Here is a 25,462-nt window from a genome sequence, read left to right on the forward strand (position 1 = left end):
AACAAAATCTTGCTTTCATTTATTTCTTTTCAACAATACACTTGTTTTGTTTTTTTAAACAAAAATGCTAAAAATAATCCAGTTTACTTTCAGAATAACCAGGTCTTTTCACAAAATGGTTTCCGTTTGATGTTGAGAAAGGTCTTAGGCCTAGGTAACAATAGTGTTAGATTACGGGAGTTTCTGCTCTAGGCGATGTTATCACATTATTTTGAATAAGTTTTTTTTTTTTTTTTTTTTTTTTTGGGGGGGGGGGGGGGGGTGTTCCTTTCACTGATGTGTTTTAAGCCATGTATAGGGGCCTACTTTTTCATACTTCCTAAAGGGTCATAGACCGTTTCAATCGGGCCTGTCTGAGAATAGAACTTAAAAAGTTTCAGCTGTTTTTTGCTGCGAACTGAACGAGTAATTAACTAAATGTTTTTGCTCATGAATTCATGTCAAGGTGTGTTTGTGTCGACGAAGACAATCTTACCATGGATTCCATTTTCCCAACCCGAACGCAGAAACTTTAGTCTTATCTGGTTTCCTACAAGCCTGGGCAAATGCACTATTTCTGACTGGCACTCTTTTCAACTCACCTCGTCTCACTTTCTCTATGACTGGTATCAAATTACAGAAAAGACTTGGTTTATAGGACTCGTGCATTTTCTTTGGGACTTCTATACTACCCTGATACTGCCATTCGAAATATTTAGCATACAGTTTAGGATTCGAGTCCAACAGTTTCAAGTGATCCGCTAATTCCTGCATATTTTTATAGTCACCAATGTAAATGAAGGAGTTCGGAGGGGCTAAGTCTTCATATACTTTCCTCGGAGGACCATAGACGATTGGAACTACCCCCTGCGTTAATGGTTTATTCCAAAGTTTCTCGGTGATGTAATCGCCACATTCGGCATTTTCTAATGACAAGTAGAATTTGTATTGGCGCATCAAGTCCACCGTACATTTTGTTGACCAGCTTGGTTTGCATTTCAGTGTACCACACGCCCCGTATGTGTCCACCGGAATATATTTTTGAAGCTCTTTCACGAAGGCGGTCCTTGGCCAGAAAGTGCCTGCACAGTTGCTAGCCATCCACGCGACCAATCTCTTCTTCCCTTTAACCCATTCTTCAGGTGTTTTCGTCTGGGTAGCCATGGGCACTCCTCGTCTGTATAACCCATACGGTGTGACGATCTCAGAGCTCCGGTGGTACGTCCAAGTTGCCTGGACGGGGAGCCGTGCCGTACCGACAGCCTCGCCGGCATTTGAACGCGGCGACTCCCATGAGAAATAGACCCATGTTTGGTTGGGGTTCATGCTTACCGGTGGCTGGGGCCTCGGAATGAGCGACTTGACGAAGTGAAAGACAACTGCGTCCATACCGGTAAATTTGTTGGAGTCATCGGCAATAGTTAACTCCATTTGGCATTTGTTGCCGCACTCCATCACGTAGCTACTCTTGACTGGATCATCCGATAACTGTTGAACTATACTCTGGAGAACAGGCGCTTTTCTAGCTTTCCCTTTCTTGTCGTAAATCTGCACCTTGTAATGACACTGGCCCTCTCGTGACGCTTTGGACGGTAAAGTTTCGACTTTATCCGTTCTAGACTTGTCTGCACTAAACACCCTGCTGTCGTGAAGAACAACTGGCATGCCTTTATCAGTGTGGTTAAGGTTGGTATGCCCTATAACGTTATGGCTAATGGTGTTCGCCATGATTCGAGTTTTTGATACATCCCGTTTGTCGTGAAAGTAGATCCCACGTCTTAATTCTGGGGAGATGCTCCATATGTAATACCCTTGCACTGAAAAGGCGACAACAGCGATGAACAAGAATGCTTCTTTCTAGAAAATGGATTGGAAGGGTATTTAGAGAAATTACATGCGAGTCAACATTTTTAGAGTATAAATTGAGGGTAAAGACCAGTGGAACACAAAATGAAGAGAAACAAAACTCATGTGTGAATTGCAAAAACTAGGCCAACTTTTTCCGTAGTGAAAATCCCACTTGTATAAAATATTGTCAAAGACCAGTATTCTCACATGATGTATCCCAACATTATGCATCAAACAACAAACCTGTGAAAAATTGGGCTGAATTTGTCATCGAATTTGCAAGAGAATTGTAGAAGAAAATACACCATCGTTGCATTACTTTGTCGTCTGCTTTCAGGCGCATAACAAAAAGGCATCTCAGCTTCAGCCATAGTCTTTAATTAATATGTTAGTGATGAGAAATTACTTCTTTCTCAAGAACTGCGTGACTCCAGACGGAGCCGTTTCACACAATGTTTTATACTATGAACAGCTCCCTACATTGTTCGCAACCAAGTAAGTTTTTATGGCAACAACTATTTTGAGGAAATTACCAATAGTGTCCAATTAATGGCAGTGGACACTATTGGTAATTCTTTAAAATATTTATCAGCATAAAACCTTTCTTGGCGACAAGTAATGGGGAGAGGTTGATGGTATAAAACATTGTGAGAAACGGCTCCCTCTGAAGTGCCATAGTTTTCGAGAAAGAAGAAATTGTCCACGAATTTGATTTCGAGACCTCAGGTTTAGGTCTCGAAATCAACCATCTAAACGCACACAACTTCGTGTGACAAGGGTGTTTTTTCTTTCATAATATTATCTCGCAAGTTCGATGACCGATTGAGCTCAAATTTTCACAGGTTTGTTATTTTATGCATACGTTGAGTTACACCTAGTCTTTGACAATATTACCAATAGTGTCCACTGCCTTTAAACAACCACGACCCTGATAGGTTTCGTTGGCGTATCGGTTAGCGCACTTGACTATATTTTCAGTGGCTGTGACGTTATCACTTTTCGCACCATTGACGTGTTTTTCTTTGTGTTTTTTTACACATTCTAGCTTCAAGATGTAAAAGTTTGCTCAATACAATAGCAGCGGCACTATATGCGTAAGTAAAAAAGAATAGTACAACTTGGTCAAAGAAAGAAGAAACAAAATCACCAACAAACAGATATTTTATACGTCCTTACACTCAATCGAGGTAGGATTCCTCTTGGTAATGTGTGAGTTTGTTTAATTTGCCAATTTGAGTATGAAATAAGACCAAAATGGTGGCGTCGACTAGAAACAACACGATCGCAAACGTACAGCTAAACCTTACTGATACGTGAACGTGAACGAACGTGAGCATCAGAAATGGTTTCTATAGGTAACGTCACCACGTATGGTTTATTTCATGCTCACGATTTAACGTCTGCACGTATGTACCGAACGTGAAAAATGGTACTCTCACAGATGCTAACACCAGTTTGTGACGTTCAAGCCTCGTGATTGCTCGCCTATTATAAAGGCCTGTAATTCTAACCGTGCGCCAACGAAACATCTTCAATGGCGTGAATTTCCATTCTTATACAAATTATGCACTTACCAATCCGGCCATCGTTTGTTTTTTGTAAAGCAGCCTAGCTCATAAGTCACAATAACTTCAAACACGAAATAATCTGTTTCAAATAAAACACACAACGAAAAAAAAAATGATGTTAGCATCGGCAGAATCATTCACTTACGAACAGAATAAAGGAATATCGTACAAATTGTTGAATTGTATCAGTATTTTGATCGCCTTTTCAATGAAGAAAGATAAAGATTTGAGTGAAGAATTGTAGGCCAAAATAACTCCATCATCGATCCCTTTTTTGAGGCCGCATCCTTATTTCTTCTTCTTTCTATTTTACATTTTCTTTCTTCAAAAAGACACACTTTCTGTGTCACAGGTTGACTTACTAATGGAAGCTGTTGAAAATAGTCATGTTGTATATTTTGTGGTACTCTAAAGTAAAGTACAAGAACAACTATTTACACTCAAGCATACCAGTGAAAATCTCCAAACATTCCTGAGAGCCAACGCCCCAAGGAAACACAGGACCGACCCTAACAAGTAGCACTTGTCCACCTGTCCAAACTTTACAACTATTTACAACAAAGTAGCGGTAGCGCTGCACAGTAGCTAGTAGCGCTTGCCCCCAGCAATTACACAGAAGCAGCTTGCCTTAGCACTAACAACAGCAAATCATGGCCCTTAACTTTAATGTACCACAAATATACAAAATGACTTTTTCCAACAGCTTCCATTAGTCAACCTGTGACAGTCTCTCATTACCAATCTTGTTTTTAAACCTGTAACTATATACATAAAGAAACTGGTGACTTTACTAAATTAATTGTGCCCAGTTAGAATTAAAAGGCTTGGCGGTCACCTTTGAAAGATGAAGAAAAACAAAGCAAAAGGGCCACATCCTCCTCTTTTGTCAAAAACCCAGACGATCAACAGGAATTTATTAACTTGGCCTTATGTAGCGGTATCCCTTTTCCTCAAACCAAAAACGGAATGTTTAACATTACGTAGGCCTACAGACTCTGATGCGATGCGGGTATCCGTTTTTATCGGAGTATAATATCCATATCCAGATCCCTTCCAAAAGCAATAGGGCTGATACCAATAGTTTAAGTAAAACAAAATAATTTAACAAATTCCGGAACAAAACCAAGACATCAATATTTAGTAAAATTGCACCTCGCGTTACCTGCATTGTTCAGACCCCGCTTTTTAAACATAAACATCCATGAGACGGGTAAAAAAATAAGCAACGGGGGGTTAAAAGGCACTGGGGTCGATTACACAAAGAGTTAGGACTAGTCCTAACTTAGGACTAGTCCTAGGAGATATGCAAATTGCATGGATAGTCCCAAGTTAGGACGAGTAACATGTCCTAACTCGGGATAAGACCAGTCTTAACTAAGACCAGTCCACTCCTGGGGTCGATTTCAGTAGTCCTACTTTAGGACTAGTCCTAAGCAATGCTAAGAGATAGGACTGGTCCTAAGTTAGGACCAGTAACTCATCCTAACTTAGGACTGGCCCTTATTTGGCATTGCATAGGAATAGTCCTAAGTTAGGACTACCTTTGTGAAATCCACCCCTGGACACCTTTGTTGTGATGTAAAATACTAGTATTCTTCAAGCACTTGGTGTATATCCCAACATAATGCATTGGACTCAAATTGGTCATCGAAGTTGTGAGATTAGCGAGAGAATAATTAAACAAAAAACACCCTTGCACAAAATTAATTTGTGTGCTTTCAGATGCCTTTATGAAACGTCCTCACACCATGGAGGTAGAAACAGAGGCCCGGGGTGTTTTAATATTTGATTGAGAACATTACTTCTTTAAAAAAAACAAAAAAACCTTCATTTTAATCAAAGGGCGCCGTTTCCCAAAATATGTTATTGGATAACTTTCCGTATGGCGCCACCACTTTTTCACTCATTTATACAAAAAAGGATATATAAATGAGGTAAATTAGATACTATTATTATTTCATATCAATGGAAAAAGTGGTGGCGCCATACGGAAACTTTTCCCCCTGACACACTATTAATTTATTAGTTTACAGCAAGAATAATTCAACACTTCTCGTGTGTCATGATCTTACCTGATTCTTTGGTCAGCTTGCGACTCGTGTAGTGAAGTTGGGATCATTCCGTTTGTATCCGTGGTAATGATTGTGAAGTAGTAGGCCTACTTATAAACGAATCAAAATAGGGCTGCAAAACGCAGACTGCTGTCCGGATACTGGATCAATCTTACTACACAAGACATGTGTTTCTTAATGGAGTTCTTATTAATTGCAACCGCTGGTGATAACTTCTCTTTTGCTCCATCATCGGTTCAAAACCACGCGCGTGGTTTTCTTGCGTGCCTTCTTTTGAATGATTCACTACTGCCAACAAACAGCACAGCGACTGATAATTATATTGAAATAAAAACCAACATTGAAAATAAGAGTTCAGGACTAAAGTGGTGCTTCCATCATCTTCTGAATGTGCATTTACGACACTTGCAACGCAATTGTGGTTATTGTGACTATGTTGCGACCATTACGACACAATAGTACCTGTTACGTAATACTGCCATGGGTGGGTCAATATGGGGACACGGACAGAGCACGGAGGAATTTGCAAAGAATATATCCGTGACTGAAATTCCTTCCTCCATAACGGATAATAGAGTCAAAGGTGCACTGGGCCGTGACTGCGACAGCACCTGACATCGTCAGCGTTTTGTTAAATATTTGATCATCTTGGTAAAAACGTTTGTTGTATGGATAAGCAGTCTGCCCCCCCCCCCCCTTTTTTTAACGGACTGCCCGACCATTTCTATCTCCATGGCCCGACAAAGTTAATAATGAGCTCGGCTATTTTCGAAGTCTATCATCTGAGATCGTTAAATGTATTTTTGTCATTACTATACAATTTCTTCTTCTTTTTTCATAAAGAAAAACTAAACGAAGCTGGCGGGGACGCTAAACATTTGTTTTTACACTGTGGCCTTTTTTGCCTCTGTCACCCCTTCATACCCCCATTTGTGTCACAACTGCTTCGAGTATTGACACCTTTTGAAGTTTTGAAGCATGGAGCGTAGCATGGTGCATGGAAGAAATTCCTCCTTGCATGAAGGAAAGGAAAAATCCTCAGTGCCTCCATACCTAAATCATGGAGGAAGAAAAAAAAATGAAGGAATTTAGGTCCCCTACTTTTTGATGAGTTCGCCCCACCCCTCAAACCTCAAACTAAACAGCGCCCTCTTGTTTATCATTACAAAAAAAACATGGGGCGAATGGCGGCGGCGACTATGACAACGTAAACATGATGTTTATTCGTGAAATTTACAACTGATAAGGTAAGAAAATAGACGGAAAATGTTGGTTTTAGGTGATGACTATTTCTGGTTTGTAAAGCGATTAAGTGAATAAGTTATGACGTTTCAAATTTCTTACAACGGTATCGTAAAAACGCTTGCCCAGTTTCCGGACGATGTATTGTTATTCGCTTGATTGTGAATCAATAATAATAAAATATTGTATAATAATTAATAAGTATGTGTGTACACAGAGTGCCAAAAACACGGTGACAACAAGTTTAAAATAGTATACCTCAAAAACAGCAAATATATTAAAACCAAAGACCTAGTATAATAATTGTATACACGAGTTACAAACCTACTTTGTACTGTAGTATACTATATAATTAAACAAAACAGAAATGTAGTGTGATGGCAAACTTTACAACAGTCTGAGTTTTTAACCAGAAAAAACTGAACTTACACGGAGAGACGGACTCCTTACCACGGTGAGGTTATGTTTTCAGATTATAACCAGTTGACTTTATTTTCAAACAGATTGTGTGGTGGATAACCTCGATGTGGTACCAGTTCCTTAATCCCATAAATACAGGATTATCTCTTCAACTCAAGTAAGAGATGTCTAATCCCTTGACCAACCTTCGCAAGGCGAGGAAGACACCCCTGCCTGGAGTTCACCAGTCAGGGTATGAAGATCTTGGTTATATCTTTTTGCCCATTGTATTATGAACAGCCTCGGTGGGCAGTTGTTGCCACAGTGGGTGGTGCTTGGCGGTTCATGACTAGTGTCAAAGCTGCGACTAATAGATCGCTATCATGCTGCCTCCATCTTGGTCATGTTTCTTGTATCGAATAACATTAATGAATGCTAATGTCGTTGATAAGCCTCGGTGGGCGGTTGTTGTCACGGTGGGTGGTGCTTGGCGGTTCATGACTAGTGTCAAAGCTGCGACTAATAGATCGCTATCATGCTGCCTCCATCTTGGTCATGTTTCTTGTATCGGATAACATTAATGAATGCTAATTTATAATCGTTAGTAAGCCTCGGTGGGCGGTTGTTGTCACGGTGGGTGGTGCTTGGCGGTTCATGACTAGTGTCAAAGCTGCGACTAATAGATCGCTATCATGCTGCCTCCATCTTGGTCATGTTTCTTGTATCAGATAACATTAATGAATGCTAATAATCGTTTTGAAAATAGGAACCAGACTATTTTCTTCTTCCGGCCTCGGTTTGGTTACATTGATATCAATGGGAAAAATTCAAGATGGCTGCACCATGACTAATGTCTTTAGCTGAGGTCGTGCCCAGCATGTGCCTGCACTTTTCCATTGTCTTACATCAAAGATTGGGGTCATTAATGTCGTTTGCAATCCATCTGATAGACATGCTGGAGCACGACTAGTCAAACAGTTAATTTCTGCCTTCGACATTGTTCCATCATGCCTTAAACATGTTATAGACGCTGGGCACCTTTGGTAATTGTCAAAGACCAGTCTTCTCACTTGGTGTATCTCATCTGTGCACAAAATAACAAACCTGTGAAATTTGAACTCAATTGGCAGTCAAAGTTGCGAGCTAATAGTGGAAGAAAAATACCCTTGTCACACGAAGTTGTGTGCTTTCAGATGCTTTGAGATTTCGAGACCTCAAAATCTAATTCTGAGATCTCAAAATAAAATTTGTGGAAAATTACTTCTCTCTCGAAAACTAAGCTACCTCAGAGGGACCTGTTTCTCACAATGTTTTGTACTATCAACAGCTTTCCATTATGGTTAGGGGCAATTCCACGGTTTAACTCACGTTACGTTTTTGATGTACTTTTGAGTTTCCTTATGCTGTAATTGCTTTACTGAAAAGGTTCATAAACTGTTATCCCTATGGTAGTTAGAGTATACCTAGACCTACTTAAGAACCAAAGATGACTTCCAGGAAATGTTGTTAAGTATGATTTAAAAGACACACAAAATCGGTTACTCACATTACATTTCCTGACATGCATAAAAAATAAACGTGCTTTAATCAAAAAGTCTCCTCATACAAGCAATATGTGGAAATTTCTTTTTACTTGTTAAAAGACCTTGCCATGAGGCACAAATAGTAGGAGTAAAACAAATCTCAAAGAATCTTTAATTTTCTAGGAATCCATGAAAAACATGGTTACTCACGTTACGGTTACTCACGTTACACAGCATAAAACACTGAAAGGGCAAGAACCAGCAAAGTTATCTTACCAAATTTTGACAGTATTGTATTTACAATAGAGCAGATAATTAGTTCTGCTAACAATAACAAGATCCCTACTTGTTCTTTCTTTTACTTTTCTCACAAAATTGAACTTTCGAGCCTGCTATGCCCATGCAATTTGTTTTATTGAACTCTACAACAAATCAAAAAGTTCTTCTATAGGATTGGGTACACACATCATTAAAAATGTTGCAGTTAATAATTAATAAAGGTACTGTACATGGCAAACTGACAGCTTTACTGAAAACTTGAAGTGGCTTCTGAACTACAGGCGCATCCAGTTTCGCAACTAGCTTTTATTAAAAGTAGAAGATCTAATTTTGTGGGATTGGCCACGTGTAGTACAATTTCCAGCGGGTCGCATCTTCTCACAGATCCTTTTGCTTCTTACAGGAAGCATAGCACAGGAAGCAAAGCTTCATTTGCCCTTTTTCTCTCTTTATATTTCTACATTATGTGCCATGTGTCTTTCCTTGTCGTCAACATATCTCCCAGTTTCTTTCAGTTTAGCTTCAAAGCACCTATGTTTCTCAGCATTTTAGAGTGGCATTTCTCGGAAAACAATAATAATAATAATAATATTTCGTTAAATATAAATTATTTAATTACGCAGTGGAAGTTCAGTTCAGCTCATAGTATTATGGAACAGTCATTACTGGCTGTCTTTAAGGTTTAATGTCTTGTAGCCTAGATGTACATCAGAGTGTGAAATGCAGACCCAAACAAACGTACCGTATGTTCCTGTACATGTCCATGTATAACGTTACAATAATGAAAAATGGTAGGTCCTATGAATGACTTAAAAATTGCTTTATTTCTTATTGAGAAATGAACAAAACAATCTTACTAATAAAACCTACAGTATTTGTAAATAAAAAACATTTAATACTCACAACTTCTGCCACGTCGAATAGATCACACAAGCCTCCAAAGTTTGACAACAGTTTGCATGTGCGTGATAATTCCCATGTATTGCTCTTCAAACGGTGTGCAATGCATCATGGGTAATATTATGTTGCCCTCATCAGTTTTTAAAAGGGGTTATTTGCATACCCTTTTGTAAATAAGGCATATTTGTGCACTCATACATAATACCAGAGCCAACAGTCTCCTCCTTAACTTGTTTATCATGGTTACTCACGTTACATTTGTGGTTACTCACATTACATAGTTACTCACGTTACACTTTTCATCACCTCACCCAATAGTGGTGTTAGTGGATACATCATTAAGAACCCTATTTTTACATTTGAGATCACCAAAAGAATTATTATTACAAGTGGCAAGTTTTAAAACTAAGAAAAACATTCACTAGGAAAAAAAGATCATATTTTGGTTACTCACGTTACACTACCCACAAGTGCTTTCATTATTCATTCATAAATTCCGCATGAAAATTGTGAAACAATTTTTTCTTTCAAATCTGAATACTAGTGCCAGGATGACTATAGGAAATAAATAATAAACCAGATAACCACTTAAAAGTCAATAAAATGAACAAAGAGCAAAAGTACCATCTTAACAGAACTTTTTAGTTCAGAACCATTTATCCACTTCAGAGGACATTTTCTTCAAGTGTATCGAAGCCAATATGATAAAGTAAAGTTGTTTCATAAAACTTTGAACTATATGCTACAATATTTTATGGATGATGGCTTATAATTGTTGATTTGAAATTTTTGGCCAATGTCAACTTTCCATGGAATTGCCCTTAACAAGTAAGTTTTTATGCTCACAGTTATTTTGAGTAATTACCAATAGTGTCCAGTGCCTTTAACAGTCCCTGACTTATGAGACACTCCTTTACCATACTGTTTAGCGGATTTTTATTTTTCTTGTTTCCTATATGTTTAATTTTTTTCTTTTGCTTGTTGGGTTTTTGCAACCATCAAATTTTGTTTACAAAAACAATTTTCTTTTCCCAGACAAAGAGTAACACCTTTCAGAAACCCAACAGATCTCTTTGGTAAGTGATTCCCCGAGTATCTCAACTCAACCCATATCTTTGTCTCCAAGAAAGATCTAAAACTTCTTACTGAGAACCTTAAAGGGTTTGGGTACTTTTTGTACGACACAGAACACAAACGCCCACAGATTTACAATTAAATTTTCAGGATTAAAGATAATGATAATAACAGTTTTTTTTTAATCAAATCGTACATGTTGAGGTGATGTACATGTACAACAAGGTTTTTTCTTGCATCATTTTCTTGCAACTTCAATGACTAATTGAGTCCAAATTTTCACAGGCTTGTTATTTTATGCATATGTTGGACAAGGGGGTGCTGTTTAGTTTGCATTATGTGGGGATACACCTAAGTGAGAATCTGGGCTTTGACAGTTACCAAACATGTTCAGTGCATTGAGGTACAAATATGATTTAATTGCTTAAGAGCCAGTGATGTAAAACAAAAAAATATTACGTTTTCTGTTTCATGGAATATGGATGTAATGTTAATTCAGTAATTTTCATAAAGGCGGTTTTAATAAAATTTATCTAATTTACGCAGTCCACTTTTTTTAAATTATTTTTTTAATTTTTTTTTTTATACACAACAGTCATGTTTTGTTTGTCTTGTCTTCGTCCTTGTGGTAAAACTGTTTTTAGCGTGCGATTGAGCCATTGTTGTCCCCTTCTGAATGGTACTTTCAATTTTCAAAAATCTTCATGATATATCGTCATATCGGCGATATTTACCTGACGATATATCGCCAGTCAAAATTTTCGAAATCGTCCAGGGCTATTCAGTGCCTTAAAGGTTCAGTATTTTTGTATGTCCTCAGTTTATGGTCTGCTGTCCCTTTTGCTTTTCAGATGAAGATGAGTCTCTACTCGATGAGGTTTTGGGTCGTTCTTCCTCCAGGCAGTCAAGCGTGTCTACTTCTAGGAGTGACACAGTGGGCAACAGGACAAACAGACATCTTCCTAAACTCACCAAAGATACCAAGTCAAGTGAGCTTGAACTTCATTCATTCAGTCGTTTGTTCATACTGGTTTATTCAAATACAAATTTCTCCGAGAATGTGAAAGGGACATGGTGCCTTGGATCGGGCGAGTTGGTCAATGAAAAGCATTTGAAATCGTTTGTTATAAGATGCATATGGTTAGAAATGTTTTCAAAAGTAGAATACAATGATCCACACAAATATGCTTCCAATTTGCAAAATTTTCCTTTTATGTCGTGAACTAACATGGCGTGCCATTTGGTGCGATCAAATTGTTGACTCCGCAAAAAGGGCCGACCGTGTTCGTTTGCAGAGTAAAAGGAAAACGGTACAGTTTCAAAGCATATTTGTGTGGATCATTGTATTCTACTTTCATAGGATCTTTCTAATCATATACATTTTATAACAATCTGTTTCAAACGCTTTTCATAGACCAATTCGCCCGATCCAAGGCAACGTGCCCCTTTAAAGGTCAAATGGGGGGAATTGAGTGTATAACGCTTCTCACGATTTAAACGTTTGGGCATGAGAAATCATATTTGTTTTCACATGACCATATTTCTTTGAAGTGAAATATTTCTCAAATGCTTTCAACTGTTTCTTTTGTTCAGCTCCCTCGGACTATGATTTAATGACCAGCATGATGAGTAGAATTGCTCAATTGGAGCTTAAGGTTCAGTTCTATGCTAAAGAAGTCATCGAGAAGGTAGGAAGACATTCAGTTAATTTACCTAGTGCAGCAACTCATTTCACAAAATGCTAGGATTAATCCTATCTCGAGTTAGGACGAGTAACGCCTCCTTACTTGGGATGGGTTCAATGCCTCCTATTGTCTATGGATACGGAACTGAACTCACTCTAAGTCCTAAGATTAATCCCAAGTTAGGAAGAGTTTGGTAAAGTCCACCGCTGGTCTGATACTTCAAAGAGGCGACGAAGGCGATTACCTATGCATGCCCCCTGGTCATTGCCTTGGTGCGTTTCAAATGCTCCAGTAGAAATTAGAATGGCCTCGTAGGGTGCCCTTCACCAAGGAGAAAATGCCTTGGTGCCCTTGCACTTTTAAAAACAAAGCACACAGGTCTGACAGTGTTCCATAGTTGTGCTCTACATTAAAGGCAGTGGACACTATTGGTAATTGTCAAAGACTAGCCTTCGCAGTTGTTGTATCTCAACATATGCATAAAATAACAAACCTGTGAAAATTTGAGCTCAATTGGTCATCGAACTTGCGAGATAATAATGAAAGAAAAAACGCCCTTGTCACACGAAGTTGTGTGCGTTTAGATGGTTGATTTCGAGACCTCAAGTTCTAAATCTGAGGTCTCAAAATCAAATTCATGGAAAATTACTTCTTTCTCGAAAACTACTCCACTTTAGAGGGAGCTGTTTCTCACAATGTTTAATACCATCAACCTCTCCCCATTACTAGTCACCAAGAAAGGTTTTATGCTAATAATTATTTTGAGTAATTACCAATAGTGTCCACTGCCTTTAAGAGTGGCACGCCCTCCCAACAAAGATATGAACAAAAAAGAGTGACCACCAACTGTAGGGCTAGATAACTCAGTTGTTAGCTCTGTTAAATCTTGGACGAAGAATATTATTTGTGTTTTTAAAACCTAACACTGATGTGCATTCAAAGCTCTGGACACGAGAAAATATTCCAGAGGCATTTTACGTCGTTAAGATAATGATTCTCTTTTCTTTACCATTCTTTATTATTGTTCTTTATGCAACTTATTTATCGTTTCAATTAATAACATCTATTATATCTGTTAAATTTCAATAAAAGGACAAGAAAATCAACATCCTGGATGAGAAGGCGAAGCTCTTGCAGAAATATCAAGGTGAGTGACTTCATTAAATTCACATTAGAGTTTATTTATTGTAATTTCCTGCAGATAAGATGCATCTTATCTGACTTGTTAGACCCCAAAACATAGTCAGGTATTATCTTCCAGAGCGTCTTGTCTTGTCTTCTTTTTGATGATCAGAAGTCTTACATTTATACTGTAAAGTAATACCTGCGAGGGTAGAGGTTGATATTGTGTATGGAAAAGCCTTCTGAGTGCCACAGCAGCTCGGGGCTGTATACTCCCCAGAGATGAGAAAGATTAAAGGAATGTTATTGGCCAAAATTACCAATTTGATCTGGTTATTGATGACGCATTGATACAGTTATTATGAAATGCGCTATGTAAGAATTTGTTATTAATAAAAATTATTATTAGTAGTATTGTTATTAAGTCTGCTGCCACCTAATGGTCCCAAAGTGGATGATATTGAATGGTTGGACAGTAATTTATAAGGGTAAGCTATAATGCCTTCAACCCACAAAAAAAACACATTTTACTAAACAAACTTTCTAACAGACAGTTCTTTTTGTTATCTGTCAGGAGGAGAAACAGGCGGAGAATCTGAAAAAGTGCGAAATCTGGAAAGGAAATGTCAGTCACTTCAAGAAACCATCAAAGACATGGAGGTAACTTAATAGTGGCTTCTTACATAGTGTGCATAGCCGTCACTCAGTGACACTCAAGCACTTTTACATATAGTATTTTCATTTGAATTACGAGATCTACCCCTTTTACATAGCAATTGTTTATAAGGATTACCGGAAAAAACCCCTTCTCTATTCGATAAGTGCACTGGGTTCGTTAACGTGCGTAACACAACATACGGGACTAACGGCTTTACGAATCATCATGGTTGAGTGTCCTGCCCCCGATTTCACGAAACTCATCGCAAGTAGCGACGCATCGTAGGGTTTGCGATGCGTCGCAGACCTATAAGACAAGTTGCGGCTGCGACGAGTTCGCAACTTACGACGCGTAACCGGTCGCAACTTGCACTTGCGACGCGTCGCAGCGCTTCGTGAAATCGGGGGCTGCTTTACTGGTAGAGAGATTTATTCCGAATAAATAATCCTTAATAAACAAACATTTGTGGGATTATTATTTTACTAGGATTGCATGGAATACCGGGCAAAACCCTTCTCTTTTCGATAAGTGCACTGGGTTTGTTAACGTGCGTTACACAACATATGGGACTAACGGCTTTACGTCCCATCTGCAGGACGAATCATCATGGTTGAGTGTCCTGCTTTACTGGTAGAGAGATTTATTCGGAATAAATAATCCTTAATAAACAAACATTTGGGGGATTATTATTTACTAGGATTGCATGGGACGGTAGCCCCCTTGCTCGAAACCCTTGCCCCTCCTTGCTTGAAACCCTTGCCTCTCCTTGCTCAAAACCCTTACCCCACTTGCTACTTGCTTTTAAACTTGTGCGAGCGATGTAATTTTCTTCTTTTTTGAGAGTAATAAAATTTCTTATGTCTCCTCATATTAAAATGTCTAGTTACACCAATAAATGAAACTTACATTTTTCAGGATTTCCTGTCTGATTACGGGATGGTGTGGGTTGGGAATGCTGATACTGAGGGAGAGATGAGCTCAGAATATGATGAAATATCCAGCCCTGGGGAGGAGGTGTCTAGAAGTACTGGTATGTGGAGACCGGGTGAGTGGATAAATAATAATAATTACCAGTTTTTTATATAGCGCTTTTCACACCCAGAGGGCGTCTCAAAGCGCTTGCAACAATGTTACCCCTGGTCACTGGGTTTTAAAGGAACACGTTGCCTTGGATCGGACGAGTTGGTCTAACAAAAGCGTTTGAAACCGTTTGTTATAAAATGCATATGGTTGGAAAGATGTTTTAAAAGTAGAATACAATGATCCACACAAATTTGCCTCGAAATTGCGTGGTTTTCCTTTTGCTTTGCGAACTAACACGGTCAGCCATTTATGGGAGTCAAAAATGTGACTCCCATAAATGGCCGACCGTGTTAGTCGACGAGGTAAAAGGAACGGTCCAAGGCAACGTGTTCCTTTAATTAATTCCTTAAACCATCTCAGCTCCGTGTTGAGGAGTATGCAGGGATGTAATACAGTAGGCAAAACGGTGTGAACGAAAAGATGCCTAGACAATTAAGTTTTGTTCTGAACCCTGTGGGTCCTAGAGAACTCTGCGGTTTTTAACAAAGTAACTGCTGGAGATAAGAATTCCAAAAGTTATCCACAAAAAAGTTTAATTTTAGTAATTAGCGACCAATATTGCACGGGATGAAAAGAAACAGTTTAGCACGTATGGCCTACAGGGGCCATTCTCAAACTTCGGCTTGGGCTCCGTCTTCGGCTTTGGCTCTGTCGCTGCGTATGAAATGGAAACGCAGCGGGTGTCAAGCTTATACATTTATGGAGCCGAGTGTTTTTTTGCACGCAGTGGTGGTTGGAACACCAGACAGAGCTGGGGCCAATTTCATAGAGCTGCTTAAGCAAAAAATTTGCTTCAGCACGAAAACAGCTCGCTTATTTTACACCTGTTACTAGCCAAAATTTCATGCCATATACATTGCTTGTGACTAGTATTTAGCTGTTGTTTACTCAGCATAAGAATTGAGTGGATTCTTGGCCGGTAATCTGATTTTACTAAGCAAGGATTTTTTTGCTTAAGCAAACTTTTTAGCTTAAGCAGCTCTATGAAATTGGGCCCTGGAGCTGGAGCCTAAGTGGAGGTTTGTGAAAGGTTCCAGGTAGATGTAAAAATTGTTTGTATTTTTGATCGCACAAGGATGCTTTAAATATTGAATTTCCTTGGAGCACAATTACTGTTTCATGTTATGTTGAATGCTGTAGGTTGTTTTCATGTGTCTGATGAGACACTGACCAAGGGTGGTATTTTGGGTGTGTGTTTTTTTCGAGGATACAATTCACGTTGAAATGGGATTAAGTGTCACTCTGGATGGTAACTAATTTCTGAGGGTGTGTTTCCATTTAAAGATGCTATGTCAGATGTTTGGCCCCAGACATTAAAAAATAGATTTTTTTTGAGTGAATGGTCTTTCAAAGAGTATCATCCGCTGTAACGAAAACAAAGTTTAACTTTTACTTTTAATGGTCAGGAACCATGAAATTTTTTTTAAACGTTTCTTATAAAACACATAAGAATTGGTCATGTGATATATTGTCGGGATCCCGACAAAAACTAATTTTGATCACTCTATTTCACTGCTACTAATAATTGGCCGACTTTTTCGAGCAATGGCTCAAATGAAAGCTTGTAACTTGCTCGACCCCCATCAAAATACCTATTGAATTTTAAATCAAATTTTTGGGTCAAATCGGCAAAAAGTCTGACATAGCATCTTTAAAGTAATGCTCTCAGGGAAGATAATTCCCCCCAAAAAGCAGTCCTGGCTCAAGATGTACTAAATGTGCAGTAACTGATATAACCAAACATTTTGAGAAATACTTCCACTACCAGAAGAATAGCCGCCATGGAGTTTCAGACATTGTGGCTGCTGTCCTTGTTGGGGTGGGATTCAAACCCATGCCCTTTGCAACTCTAGAGCAGTGTCATACCAACTAAACCACTGAGACTGCCCGTTAGCTAGAGGCAGTACGAATCCTATATTTTAGCAGCAGGTACATTGTACTGCAACGATTTAATAGATTAAACAGGTATAATTATTTCCAGTTGATTTATTCTTTGTTAATAACAAATTGTGAAATGGCACACGTGTCAAGGCAGTATGGAAACCATCCTTTAAAGTGATACTTTGGTAAATATTTGACCATAGTAATATTTTGGGTAATAGGAGCATCGGTTGCATCAAGAGAGGGCCCTTTTCATGTTGACTTTGATCGCATCGCGGAGAACATCAAAGAGCTCAATGTAGTTGCAGGGGACGGAGAGAAACGCATCAGGCATACGACGAGCGGGGCCCGCTTTGTGGCCCCAGATCCGATACCGCTAACACTTTACGCTAACGGAATCTTCATGTTTAATGGACCTTTTAGGTCCTATGAGGAACCTACAACACAGGTTTGTTGAAATTTATGAATGTTAAATGTTTCTATAATGTTACCGTAAACTGTTGTACACATGATTTTGTTGTGTCGGGCAAAAGCATTGTATCTCTTAAAATAGCACATTATGTGTAAGTTTAAAAACGAAAAGTGAGACGACTAATTATTTTTTTTGCAAGTTTATAAACATTTTTAGCTCACTTAAAATAACACGAATGTACACATTCCAGAACTTTTCAAAACTTCAAAGTCTCCTGAATGCCGAACAATCTACTTCACGGTAGTAGAACATAAAGCAAGACAAGTTCTCACTTAAAAGAACATAATCTATCTGGCACAAATGATGGTGTTACTGCGAACCATACAATGATAACTCACCTCAGGTCTCTGAATGGTTAAATGCATTGCTTAAGGACACAAGTTCCAAGACCGGGACTCGAACCCACTTCCCTACAACACGCCGCATCATTGTTTTTTTTTATATTTCTATTTCAGCATTTAGTTCAGGACCTGATGGACGGATACTTCCCAGCTGAGCTTCAGGCTAGATTCCCGGATGGTGTTCCGTTCCAGGTAAAAATATTTCCGATAAAAAGTTAGGTTTGGGGTCGTGACCTGTAGACTCACACTCTCTTTTCCTTTTAAGCCCTGAGCAAGGAAAGCACTTTATTTTTGCTGGCCATGCTTCAAATAGTATTCATCTTGAAGGGATAAGTTCCTAGAGCTCTCTGTCAGTATTGCTCTCTGTTAAATCTTTGCATGTAGAGAAATTATGTCTTTTTTAGGGCTTTTGAATTGGTTATAAATGTAAACCTGTGTTTGTGGCAAGCCTCTTTGTGTGCTGATCTTTTGCCCTTTACATAAGTGACTGTGTTACTGTGATTGTGTGTGTTTTTTATTAAAACCAGTACATGGGATTACTTCATATTTTTGACGACATGGCTTTCCTGTTTCTCTACATTAAGAAAGAAACAAAATGCTCATAAAATACTTAAATGGATAACTCCTTCCTTAAAAAAACTTAAGACACATGTTCAATCAAGTATTTGTGTAAATGGGTTGATTGTTACCCTTCGATGATTCTTAGATATTGCATTTGTATTGTATTTCTCTACCACGTAGTCTGGATTTCTTCTTAGCTTAGGCTTTCTGTTTCAATTTTTGTTATTGTACATGTGTATGTTATTGGCACCATGAGCACTTAGATTTGTGCGCTTTATAAGTCATCATTATTATTTATACATTATTTCAAAATTGGGCCTATTTTTTAAACTTTTACTTTCAACCATTCACCCCCAGTTATTTGACAAACGTGATACCATCTACAATGACCCACGTAATAGAGAGCAGTTTCCTGGCACTGGTAACCAGCTCGGTGGGGAGAGTAAACCCTCACGATTGGTACCCAGCAGCTTAGACAAGGGTACCACCATGGAGAAATCCTACACGACTAGCCATGATGGAAAGCCGGTGTACGAAACGAGCCAACCACCAAGTGAGTGTTGTGGAAATAATCACAGTTTATGATGGAATGTCAGGGGAAAAATTTGTAAAACTTTGGTCTTCCAAGAATAAACTAAAAGAGTACAATCGTGTAATAAAGAAGACGAGCAGAATATACTGTTCAAAATGTTGAGACCAAACCAGCTCTTTTCAGAGCCAACACTGCCTCAAAAGATATTAATTACATGATTGTATACCCACAAGTTTACTATTACTTTTGGTTTATTCTTATTCTAACACCATGCAAAGCTTCAAACATCATTTATGGTCTTCTCAAATGCCAAAGTTAATATAATGTGCTAGATTCTGAACATGTGTTTTTTCATATTGTATAAAGATGTAAATAAACATCATAGATTAAGTCAACAGAATAGATTGACTCATCAGATTAAATTAAACCAACATAAAAGATTCAATCAACAAAATAGACTGAATCAACAGAACAGGGCAAAATTTCATTGCTCTGCTTAGCGCCAAATGCTGTACTCACGATCACCATTCTCCGTTTTACTTGCAAGCAAGCGCCAAATGTCTGCCCTAGCTGTGTAAGCATAGAATGCCTAGTAACGTGGATTCTGCCCGCGCACAAGCCAAAATTTCCTTCTAACCCTTGAAATTCCTTTGCCGTAAGCACAGACCCCTGCTACCGCAAGCACCGATTCTTTGCTTACGGTAAGCAAAGCCATGAAATTAGGCCTAAATTGAATCTGTACTTATAACGTTATATAGATAGTTAGTCATCATCTTTGCACCTTTTTCTTCAGAGCCGAGGATGTCAGTGGATCAGTTTCTGAGTAAACTTCCCCCGTCTGTCATGAAAGATGGAAAAGTCATCGATGTCAGAGCATCTTTAGCAGGAGACCTGAGGGTAAGCAAAAACCCTATTTCAGAAACTGAAACTATATTTTAAGGAGTTCTGTTAACTCTGAAGAAGCTCAGCGGTGTATAAAAAAAAAACTGCAATCGAGATGAAAGTGTAAGGTATGTGTAAGTGTACAGTTATCTTAGTGCAATAAGGTTATTGAATGATTAATACTTTTTTAATAATAGTTTTCTGGGGGTCTGCAACTTGTTACCGTTGTTATTTTTGCATATTGTGCGCATATTGTTTATTTTGTTATTGTGTGGCCTATAAATGGTTTTAGTGTATATATTTTATTTGATAATTTTTATGTTTCGGACTCGCAAACCAAAGTGAATTTCACTGTATATGTGTCAGGCCTGATACTTCACAGAGGCAGAGGAGGCGATTGTGTCCATGTCCCCTGGCCATTGCCTTCGTGCCCTTGAAATGCTTCATGAAAAAAAAAAAAAAAATGCCTTGGTGCACTTGCCCTTTAAAAAATGAAGCATATAGGCCTGATCTGTATGTGTGTGGCAATGAAACAGACTATATGACTTTTGACTATTAACTACAGCATGATAGCTCACAGCCAGGAGTTACAATCATCGATACCCCAGCCGTCCAAGACATCCTTGACCGGGTCAGTAGTCGCCCTCAGTCCTCTGCCTCGAGGCCTCCATCCGCCAGGAGTAGCATCACAACCCTCAGAATCAAATCAGAGACCGGGGAGCATACCTTCATCGTCAAGATGCGATTCACGGATACGATAGGCGACGTTAGGAGATATCTAGACGCAAACAGGTGAATATAAATTACAAAAATACAGGTTATTTCTTTAAATTGTTAAGGTTAATGTCTACTAGACAGAGCATTTTCAGTTGCGGCCCTATTGACCCCGTCACACGCGGCGAGTGATGCCACGCTCACCATGTTGGTGGTCAATAGGTTTATGTGTAAATGCTGCGTGGCCTTAAATGCGCACTTCTCTGAATATTAACACACATTGACATTGACCACCAAAATGGCGCATGTAGTTGTAAGATTGTTCTGATGATGACTTCAGGTGAATTGGGTCAATAGGATGTGGAATTCCATTCACACTCCATCAAAAGTTGTAGCTCTGTTCTTTCTTTGGCTCAATGCTGAGGGCTTGGCCTGGTCGTGGTTTCCCTCTTGGTTTCTGATGTCATTCCCATTGTTTTTTTTTGTCATTCTCTGAGCGCTTTGCAACCTTGGGAAAAGGTGGCGTATAAATGGTGTTATTATTACTATTTGTTAAGGTCAATTTCTACTATGTCTATTCCTTTATTATTATGTGCACTGTATTATTTTATCATTTTATACTGGTTTCATTTTGAATATGTTTCTACTGCTTTCTATTTTGTGCACTGTATCCTTTCATCATGTTATCCTGATTTCATTTTAAATTTGTCTTCTGCTTTCTATGTCGTTCACTGTATTTTATCAATTTATACTGATTTTATTTTCAATATTTGTCGTCTGCTTTCTATTTTGTGCACTTTTTTTTTCATCTTCTTACACTGATTTCCTTTTAAATAAAATTATTTGTCTTTTGCTTTCTATTTTGTGCACTGTATTCTTTTATCATTTTACAATGATTTCGTTGGGAATATTTGTCTAATGCTTTCTATTTTGTTTTCTTTTATTATTTGATACTGATTACATTTTGAATATTTTTCTACTTCTTTCTGTTTTGCCCACTATATCCATTTATGCTGATTTCATTTTAAATATATTTCTTTAGTGGAGCTTATGGTAACTTTTTCAAGATTTGTTTTTTATGTGTTTTTTACTGTTATGATTGATCGCTTATATATCGGTATACTTTATCCTTTATTACTTTATGTTGATCACATTTGTGGATCAAATTTTTGATGATTTATGTTTATCACATTTGTGGATCAAATTTTTGACTTTTCATGTTTTTACTTTTTGTGGTTAAATTTTAGAATTTTTCCTATTTTTATTGTGAAGCACCTGGGAGCATTTTTGCAATTGATTTAGCGCTATATATGTTTTATATTTGTTTTATTATTGTTATTTTCTGAGATTTAACAATTTTTCTTCCATAGGAATCACGATTCTGGGGAGTACAAAATAGTTACAACATTTCCGGCCAGGGTTTATGACCAACAAGAATTGACGCTTGAAGAGTGTGGCTTGACCCCGAATGCAGCACTCCACCTTAGAGTGGATAAAAAGTAGCAATATCTGATTGAAGAACAATCGTTTATGAAGTACTTGCGTCGGCAGCACCTCAGCACCTCCTTTGCCAGAGTCTCTCTGAGATGATGAACCAACCTCCTGAGCCATTAAGCGGGCCTTGTAAATAACATTGTTTTAATCTTGAGAGGGGAGAACGCTTTATAGTTTCTAATTTATTATGTAAATATTTTTTTGTATAAAGGAGATTATGCTCACTACCTAAATCACACCCCAAGACAAAAATAATGTCCGATAAAAATGCTGGAAAAATTGTTGCTACTGTTTGCATGTCTATGCACTGACACTTTTACAAGTTAACTCAGAAACGGTTTATCACTGTACCACCAGAAAATAAACCACAAGGGAAACTGACTTGGTAAATTTGTAATGATTTTGGGGTTGAACAAAGAAAAAGTGATTAGAGTGGGACTCAAACAAACGACCTCCAGATTAACGTGCCGGCACTCTAACAACTGAACTATCTAGCCCTATGTTGGCGGTGTCCCTATTTTGTCAATATCTTTGTTCGGGGTGCCAGCCAGAAGCCATACAACCATTAACTGCCGTGTAGCCAGGAAACACCCAAGTTTAAAGTACAACCTGGGAAGCTGCAGCCAGGGGATCACCTTAAAGGGATGAAACTTTGTATTTTGATTCAAAGAGAGTTAGTGTAACACATAAATAATTGTGTCATTGATAGCAATGGTCATTATATGTACTGGATCTATTGTTGCATAACAAAAAGTTGCTTGCTGGAATGGAGTCCAGTGCGCTTTTAGCCCCAGTGTGTTCCAAATTTGTAATGATTTTGGGGTTGAACAAAGAAAAAGTGATTAGAGTGGAACACAAACCAACGGCCTCCAGATTAACGTGCCGGCACTCTTAACAACTGAACTATCTAGCCCTATGTTGGCGGTGTCCCTTTTTAGGCGGTGTCCCTTTTTAGTCAATATCTTTGTTCGGGTCCCAGCCAGAAGCCGTACAACCATTAACTGCTGTGTAGCCAGGAAACACACAAGTTTAAAGTACAACCTGGGAAGCTGCAGCCAGGGGATCACCTTAAAGGGATGAAACTTTGTATTTTGATTCAAAGAGAGTTAGTGTAACACATAAATAATTGTGTCATTGATAGCAATGGTCATTATATGTACTGGATCTATTGTTGCATAACAAAAAGTTGCTTGCTGGAATGGAGTCCAGTGCACTTTTAGCCCCAGTGTGTTCCAAACTTGATAATCTCTATTTTTATCTTAATATCAAAATTCTTTTTTTTTATAAGAAAGTGCCATCTACATGTCTTGTTGTGCCTTCAATATTTTAGTGTACAAACATAAACTGTCCGTCCATACCGTGCCTTCAAAGGATTTGATAGTTGCTTTTTAAAAATTATTTAATATTAAAAATTACTTTTATAGTATGCAGCTGTTTACTGTGTACTGTTTAAAATTAATAAAACATGAAGGGGTAGTGAAGGAAGCTCCATGAATTAATAATTAATGGGTTGTTCTTCTGTATCTTCCTGTCGATTTTGAATTGTGAATTGTCAATCCACTGCAGGTCCAGCATGATATCTCCAAAAGTCGCTATTTTGTAGTTAAAAATATGACTTTAAAACAATAGGTGGCAGCAGACTTACCAAGTTATTTCCATTGTTCACGTAGTTCTGAGCATGCGCATATATTACAGGGAACAATTGACTTACTAGTGAAGTCTGCTTCCACTTTTGCTCAAAAAGTCCATTGCTGCTAAACAAATGTGGCTGGTTGGCATGGACGGCCGATTGTTGGTAAAACATTCAAACAGATCGAACAAAACACCTCGCATGTTTGTTTCATTTGTTTCCAACAAATTCAACCCTATTTCTGAACAGTTGTATAACAATTGTTAGAAACTGGCTTTCTGTTTTGGTTTGCCTTTTATGGTCCCATAGTTTTCCCATCCTTGGTTGGCAAAGACTCGGCCTGTGACATTGCAATAGAAAGTCGTCGATTGTTGCAGCTCGTCTCTCCATCTTTTCCCGACCCCCCCTGGTGCCCTCTATCCGTTTGTTCCCATATGGTGTCCATATGGCATCATTTTGTTGTGGTATTTGAATGTAAAACAATAAGGGGGACCAACTTATTAATAATTGTCCGTCAAGTGTAGGCTGTTGACCTTGGAAAGAAAACTCCTGGGCCCAATTTCATAGAGCTGCTAAGCACAAAAATATGCTTAGCATGAAATTTCTTCCTTGATAAAAACAGGATTACCAACCAAATTTCCATCTGTTGCAAATTGCTTGATACTGGTATTCAGCTGTTGTTTGCTGATAAATCCTGAAAATCACGTGGAAATGTGGTTGGCCAGTTTTTATTAAGGCAAAACTTTCATGCTAAGCAAATTTGTGTGCTTAGCAGCTCTTTGAAATTGGGCCCTGAGAGCAGATGATGACGAAACAATAATGTTTAATGCCAGGAAAACCTTGCCACGTGCACCGCAGTTAAATTTAAATACGTCAGTCTCGCAAGCGCATGCGCATGGTGATAATAAAAAAATAAGCAATATACGGTCCGTAAGCAAACTCAATTGTATAGGGTATGTACACGTTTGGTTATGACTCTGAAAACTAACGGCAATCCAAACTAGTTTTGGTAAGAAGTGCAGCAGCTCTGGATAATGCATTTTGACTGGGAAACATTTAACTTCGAAGTTGTGCGGTTATGGAAAAAGATGCCACTTTTGTAATCCCAATTGAATTTTTAATACAAAAAGCGTTACCGCGTTAACGCTTCTCATATTGTGTATATCTATGGATTCTTCCTCCGTGGACATTATTCGCTCAGGTGTTTCGGCGATATTTCAAAAACGCGACAATTGAACGTTCCCCCCCCCCCCCCCCCCAAAAAAAAAAAAAAAAAAAAAAAGGTATGCCTAATTGCCTCTAATAAATATGTAAGTTTCAACGCTGGAAAACTCCCGTAAAACTGACGGTGCTTTTACCTGGCAGCAGGGTGCCAGGTGCAGTAAATTTCACAATTTCACAGTTGAAGTTTGGCAAACTACCCCTTCAAGGCACAATTTACAAAACTTCCACAGTAAAGTTTACGGTGATTTAACAGGCACTCTAGCTGAAAGGACCGTAATACGTTTTTTTGTTTACAGTGT

At 38.4% G+C, this 25,462-nt stretch overlaps 2 protein-coding genes across 5 annotated transcripts; one reads left to right on the forward strand and one right to left on the reverse strand.

Annotated features, from left to right (window-relative positions):
- Positions 1–266: 266 nt before the first annotated feature.
- LOC139947089 (alpha-(1,3)-fucosyltransferase 7-like) lies at positions 267–5,864 on the reverse strand. Of its 2 annotated transcripts, XM_071944925.1 has the most exons (3): positions 5,468–5,864; positions 3,402–3,474; positions 267–1,836 (listed from the first exon to the last, which is right to left on the reverse strand). In XM_071944925.1, exons 2-3 carry the CDS (start codon positions 3,411–3,413, stop codon positions 472–474), a joined length of 1,377 nt encoding a protein of 458 aa, XP_071801026.1. In that variant the 5' UTR covers positions 3,414–3,474; positions 5,468–5,864; the 3' UTR covers positions 267–471. The 2 variants fall into 2 exon arrangements, with proteins under 2 accessions (XP_071801026.1, XP_071801028.1); XM_071944927.1 differs by lacking the exon at positions 3,402–3,474.
- A 747-nt stretch (positions 5,865–6,611) lies between these two features.
- LOC139947372 (UBX domain-containing protein 11-like) lies at positions 6,612–23,811 on the forward strand. Of its 3 annotated transcripts, XR_011787346.1 has the most exons (15): positions 6,613–6,714; positions 7,213–7,361; positions 10,846–10,886; positions 11,736–11,873; positions 12,478–12,572; positions 13,662–13,716; positions 14,266–14,351; positions 15,265–15,394; positions 17,535–17,761; positions 18,241–18,318; positions 19,045–19,240; positions 20,013–20,116; positions 20,667–20,893; positions 22,186–22,814; positions 23,248–23,811. XR_011787346.1 is itself a non-coding variant. In XM_071945271.1 (14 exons), the coding sequence occupies exons 2-14, from the start codon at positions 7,294–7,296 to the stop codon at positions 22,316–22,318; spliced, it is 1,578 nt and encodes a 525-aa protein (XP_071801372.1). In that variant the 5' UTR covers positions 6,612–6,708; positions 7,212–7,293; the 3' UTR covers positions 22,319–23,811. The 3 variants fall into 3 exon arrangements, 2 of the variants coding, with proteins under 2 accessions (XP_071801372.1, XP_071801371.1); XM_071945271.1 differs by having other exon boundaries at positions 6,612–6,708; positions 7,212–7,361; positions 22,186–23,811; XM_071945270.1 differs by having other exon boundaries at positions 22,186–23,811.
- Positions 23,812–25,462: the final 1,651 nt, after the last annotated feature.

The sequence above is a fragment of the Asterias amurensis genome, chromosome 14, assembly GCF_032118995.1.
Source record: "Asterias amurensis chromosome 14, ASM3211899v1".
Taxonomy (NCBI): Eukaryota; Metazoa; Echinodermata; class Asteroidea; order Forcipulatida; family Asteriidae; genus Asterias; species Asterias amurensis.

Excerpts from the sequence above, each read along its gene's own strand:
- LOC139947372 (XM_071945271.1), top strand. The coding sequence starts at position 7,294 with ATGTCTAATCCCTTGACCAACCTTCGCAAGGCGAGGAAGACACCCCTG. Across the intron at positions 17,762-18,240 it reads ATGAGGAACCTACAACACAG|CATTTAGTTCAGGACCTGAT; the intron begins GTTTGTTGAAAT and ends TTTCTATTTCAG. Across the intron at positions 18,319-19,044 it reads CGGATGGTGTTCCGTTCCAG|TTATTTGACAAACGTGATAC; the intron begins GTAAAAATATTT and ends ATTCACCCCCAG.